The sequence below is a fragment of the Eurypyga helias genome, unplaced genomic scaffold (genome assembly GCF_000690775.1).
Source record: "Eurypyga helias isolate BGI_N326 unplaced genomic scaffold, ASM69077v1 Scaffold30802, whole genome shotgun sequence".
Taxonomy (NCBI): Eukaryota; Metazoa; Chordata; class Aves; order Eurypygiformes; family Eurypygidae; genus Eurypyga; species Eurypyga helias.
In genome coordinates, this window is record NW_010237047.1 from 4,712 (window position 1) to 10,301 (window position 5,590).

At 52.4% G+C, this 5,590-nt stretch overlaps 1 protein-coding gene across 1 annotated transcript; it reads right to left on the reverse strand.

Moving 5' to 3' along the window:
* Positions 1–3,445: 3,445 nt before the first annotated feature.
* On the reverse strand, positions 3,446–4,031 carry LOC104506397 (leucine-rich repeat-containing protein 75A-like; the record flags this gene model as incomplete). The annotated part of the gene is made up of 1 exon (XM_010147329.1): positions 3,446–4,031. A coding segment is annotated over one exon (586 nt), but the record flags the coding sequence as incomplete, so codon positions are not given.
* Positions 4,032–5,590: the final 1,559 nt, after the last annotated feature.

Genomic DNA, 5,590 nt, shown 5'->3' on the forward strand with positions numbered 1-5,590 from the left:
ATTGTCTCTCCTCGCTGTGCGTAGTCTGCTGGGGGAATACAGCCACCGGGCAGATAAAAACCCAACTGCCCCTGGAGCGAAGGGAGAGCGGGACCGCTGCGTGATGTTTCCAGGATGACACCTGCGTACCAGAGAGGCTGGGAGGGGGTGTATCTGTTGCTCACCTAAGGACTTTACACTGGAGAGCTGTTCTTCCCCTTCCTCATAAGCATCAATACATGAATGCTGCTAATAAGGTCAATCGGTTTCCTTGGTGATAGCTCCCAGTTAAGGGAGCTTCGTGTTGCTGAGGGCTCGAGGGGGTCCCTCCATGGGCTCAGGGGCTTCGTCTGCTGCTGCTGATCCATAGGGAAGCACTGAAATGTTTGTGCCCGAATGCAGAGCCAGTTGCAGTGTGATAATCCCATTGCCTGGGGCAGCTTCCCCTGGTGCCACCGCTGCCTCCCCCGTGTCCCAGGGGGTCACTCTTTGCCTCTCCTCCACAGCGGTTCTGGGGCGGTGTTTGCCATCTTCTGCTCCAAAAGACCGGTGAGCATCAAGCAATGCTTTTCACCGAAGTCTTGTTGATCTCTATGTCCTTGACAGCACTTTCTGTGGCTTCCTGGCTCCCCGGCACAAGCCCTGCTTGGGGGTGACCATCACCGACCCTTTTGCCTGCTCCCTATTCCCCCGGAAACATAAATGAATAATCACCTTCAAAGCCCAAACAGGGCTTGTGCAAACTCTCCCGAGACAACCCAACTGGAACAAGCCCTCCGGAATGCCCTCTTGTGCCTCTCTCATTCCTTGCCCCTTTTAATTCCCCTCGGTGCGGGCAGAATGATTTCCAATTACATTTTTGTTGCCGAAGGCATAAATCTGCAGGCAGAGCTGCGTGGCGCTGGTGGAGGTAACTAACCATGCCGGGCTTGGATGTTTTATGGTGGACATCTCCTCCCCTTTTTCGACAACAAATTACCTCAATCAACTTTAATATTCTACCAGCAGTGATTTGCAGTACTCTCATCCTTCCAGGGCCACTGAAAAGCTTCTGACCAGAACACGCAGCCCAGCGCAGCATGGAGAGCACAGATTATTATGGAGCGAGCTCCGAGCTTGTTTTCATGTGGATGGGCTGGGAAGGGAAGCAATCTCGTGCTGCTTTCTTAACAAAACCCACACTTTCCTGAGCCCCCAGGATCATTGTCATCCTGAAGTGCAATAAATGGCTAATTGACCTAATCCAAGCTGTGAGGAAGAGACTGATTAGCTAAAGTCCTCGTTTTTACAACTGAGTAACTGTCACTACTAGAGCTGTGGGTTTTTTTCTTTTCCTATGAAAAGGCAGTAATTTGGTGCATGCTTCAGCACACACAGATCCATCAATAAAAGGCCCTTTCTTGTTACTGCCCTTTCTGAGAAGGGCTAGATCCTCACTGGGCACAGAGCCTCCAATTTAGGCCTTTGCAGCCGAAAGCTGAGCTGGTGGGCTGCTGGTAGCCCCTTGCAGAAAGAGCCTGATAAATGCAAAATATCTCCTGGTTCACTGACTGTTTCCCAGCAGGTAGAAGCTGGGCCGGAGGGGAAATACAGCAGGAGCAACCTCCTGGCTGGTTTGTGTTGCTGAGGGACTTGAGCGTGTCAGGTATGGAGGAGTGATGCAGCGCTCTCAGTGCGAAGTGCCTCAGGTTTATGCGTTTGCATGGCCAAAGCTTTCTGTGCCCACCCTGTGCCCAGCCTGCAGAATCCAGCCCGTAAACTGGGCTGTTTATTCCTCCAGCCAGCTACAGCAACCCTTCTCTTAAGCACCCTGGAGAACCCGGGCCTGCAGTGCACTCCCCTCCGCTCACAGTTTTTGCTGGAGTGCCCTGGGCTGCCAGCTGGGAATTCGACCTCTACAGAGGGCAAAGTCAGTGCTGGGTCTTTGTTAAACACCGTCACTCATTCTGATTACTGAGAGCTCCTTTATTTCAAACAGAACAGTTTACTCACTGCAAAGTTTTTTCATGCCTGTTGGAAAGAGTTAGCAGTAAAAAAAAAAAAAAAAAGGAAAAAAGGCTTGGATACATGCAAATCATACTGAACTTCATCAAATGTATTAAAACGAGTAGCAGTTTCTACTTGCATCTGGAGGAGAAAACCACCGACATCATGAAGCCCCTCTGGAAAAGCTTCCCAGTGCGGCAATGGTAAATGAACAGAGACAACCAAATTCTGCGTCTGCACCCAGGAAAAGCAAAGCCGGGGGGTCACTGCTGCGAGCCAGGGACATGATGCTGTAAAGCTGGTCAGGGATAGCGCACTGACCAGACAGAAAGGGGCTCCCTCTTGAAAAGGGAATCATGTTTGGTCCTGTGAGAGGAAGTTTTTCCCACTTTCCTGCCCTTCCCCAGGTTTAGAATCAAATGAAATTGTGGTTCAAAGGCCAAAGGGCACATTCCTGTGCTGCTGCTCTGGGGTGATTCATTTTCCATCAAAATAAAACTCCATTACTTAGAAAAAGATTAAATATTTTAGAAACAAAGCACTTCTGGTCCAGGGGCATGGACACAGCCAAGAGCCTTTCTGAGGCTGGAAATCTCAGGCTGGCTGTGTCCGCCCAGCCCTCAGCGGCAGTGAGACAGGGATGGACACCCCCATCTGTTTTTCTTTTATAAACCTTCAGTATCGTGGTCTCTTTTGTCAGCAACAGCAATGAACCTGCGTGGAGACCTGGCTCCGGATTTTGCGTCTCACTCCCCAGAAGGGATGAAATACTCCCAGTGTTGCTGGTGCAGGCTCCAGGTACCGCCCCGGAAGCTCTGGAGTTACTCAGCCGCAGGGCTGGTGGGAAACGATTTTATTTTCGGTAAGGCTGGAGGGTGAGAGCACGCCGCAGCTGAGATTCACCTCTGCACCAGGAAAGCAAAGCTCTCCCTTTGGGCTGGCTCACAATGCTGGGAGCAACACCCCTGGATCAGCCTGCTGTCGTCGCTCGGCAGGTACGCTATCCATCAGCAACTCCCGCAGTCAGGATGGGGAAGGGCTGAAGGTTTATCTCAACGGCAGTTGTCCTTGGGGTGACTGCTGTCCGTCCATCGTGCGTGGGTGGGCAGCCAGAGTCTGGCTGATCCAGTGCTAGGGAAAGGGAGCCCTTCCCTGCAAAGCCTGGGCACCTTCTTCTCCCCTTTTGTGTTCTTCTAAGGGCCTTGTATTACACCACCTTGGAGATGCATTTTTGGGAGGTTAAAAAGCATAGCACGTCACTAACGTTTACAAATACCTGGCCAGCTTTTATACAACACGAGCATTCAATACAACTACCTTTATGTGTTCTTTGAAAAGAAAAAAGTTGTCATTCATGGTACGGGAGGAAGGCAACAGTCTGGGCTCCCAAAGCACCCCACCGCGTGAATCCACCCTCGGCCGGGACCTCCAACGCTCGTCCTTGCTCAGCACACCCACCCAACAGCCGCAGAGCTGGGCATCATGTCTGCGGTGTCACAGCACCGTGCGCCGGGTGGGGGGGCTCCCTAGGCTCGGCTGTTCTGTCTGTCTGCACCAAGCCTATGTCGTCAGTCGTGCCTGGTACAGCTTGCAGGTCCTCCTGGCTGTCGGCCAGGCCATCCTGGCTCTCCAAATCGCTTACCTGACCCTCACCGAACTCCAGGATGGTTGGCAGGTTGCCTTGCTTCGGGCATCGTCTCTTTAAGCTGACCAAGAAGGGCTGCGGCAAGGAGAAGATGTCCACGTTGTTGCCGAGGTCGATCCAGGTGACGCTGGGGAATTTCTTGGGGTCCTTCAGGGTCTCGGTGAGGTCCCGTAGGATGGCTTTGGTGAGCCGGTTGCCGTTGAGGGAGAGGGTGGTGAGGTGGGGCAGCACGCAGAGTGCCGGCAGCAGTTGCAGCAGCATGTCATCCGTCAGCTCCGTGAAGCACAGCTCCACCGTGTCGATGTGCTCCGAGCTGTGCTGGAGGTAAGACGTGACGCGGTCCAAGTCTTTCAGAGTCAGTGGGATGCCCGACAAGTCCACTGTGTTGTCCTGAGGCTTCCCCATCAGGACAGCTTTCAAGCTGCAGAGCAAGAAAAGGAGAGGGATGTTATTGTGGGGGGAGGGTCTCTGCTTGGTGGCATCGCGCTGGGCTCCGTGGCTGCTCTCGGAGAGCAGAACATGAGTTATTGGGGTAAAACATTCAGCTGGGGGTAACTGACTTCTGTATAGGCAGGAGTGTGTCTGTGGAGCTGGGGGACAGAGAGACATTTTGAGGCTGTTTACTGATAGAAGTTGGCCAGAAACAAGCATATTAAAAAAACCATAATTCAGAAAGAGCACAGATTCCTTTTCTATGGCCACTGCAAAACCCTAGAATAAAGAGGTTATCCTGCTGCTTTAAAAGGTGCAGAAAAGGGTGAGGAAGCCCTTGATTAGACGGACAAGAATTGCTGGTTCTCACACTGCTGATTACGAATGAGCAGGAGGACACATGCTTGTCCTCTGGGCTGTAGGTGGGACCATGAGGACCTGCACCAGGATGACTCTAGCCCAAGACAGCCAACGTGGGATAGACACCTCCAGGGTTAGGTGATTTGCTCTAATATTTCCAGATGTCTCTTCAGTCCAGCTGCCAAGCAGGCGAGCACTGCGAAGTCCTTAGATAAATAAATAAATTCTCACAATGGCCCTACAGAGCCCCATCAGCATGAGCTAGACTGGAGCTTCACAGGTCAGTTTATCTTCTAAAGCAAATCAGAGAACACATCTACAGTCAGGACCTGTTGGCAGACTAACACTGGTGAGGACTTTCTGCTAATGAATTATTCTGAGTGAATTAGGAGCTGGAAGGAGCCTCACACATGCTAATTGCTCATGCCAATGCAGTGAGCTCACCTCTGCCGTGGTGGCACAGGCATCAGCCTCGTGCCAAACCAGCCAGCTGTGGAAATGCTTCTGCCTGCCCTTACAACCCGAGCCAGGGAATGGTTCTGCCTGGGACCTGCTGGATTTTCTAGCTGCAGATGCAAACCATCGCTGACACTGCTTCTCTTCGCCGCCGAGCAAGCCCACCGCGCCGCAGAGTGCCTCTGCTCTAGGGCCAACGCGCCTGGTGCGAGGCTCTCACACAGCACGGTAAGATGTTTTACATCCAGTCCTGCGACGTGCGACCCAAACCGTGAGCCGTTTGTGATCTGGGGGGGTGTAAGTGTTGGGCTTTTTCCCTGAGGAGTTACAGAAGTAGCACAGCGGTGAATTGTGCCGAGCTTTGATTTGTCATAACACGTGCAGACGTACAATCTTGCACGGTGTTGTGAGCCCTCCGCAAGACGTGGAGGGAGTCACTCAGAACAGAGGCAGGGTGGAAGGAAATGGAGGTTAGTTATAATCACCAAAGCCATTTTTGTTGGCTGATTGATACCCACAATCACCACTGGGGTATGAGGAGTTTGTCAGGGCCACGTGATGTACTGGAGACCTGCAAGGCAAGGAGGAGTGCAATTCCTGTGCCTGTCAATAAGGGAGTCTCCAAATCCCAAGCTACTCCTCTGCTCTCTTGAACGGCACAGAAGCCATGTACTGGGTGCCCATGGCCACAGATTGGCTACGGAGAGCTGGCCATGACCCAGCTGAGCCAGC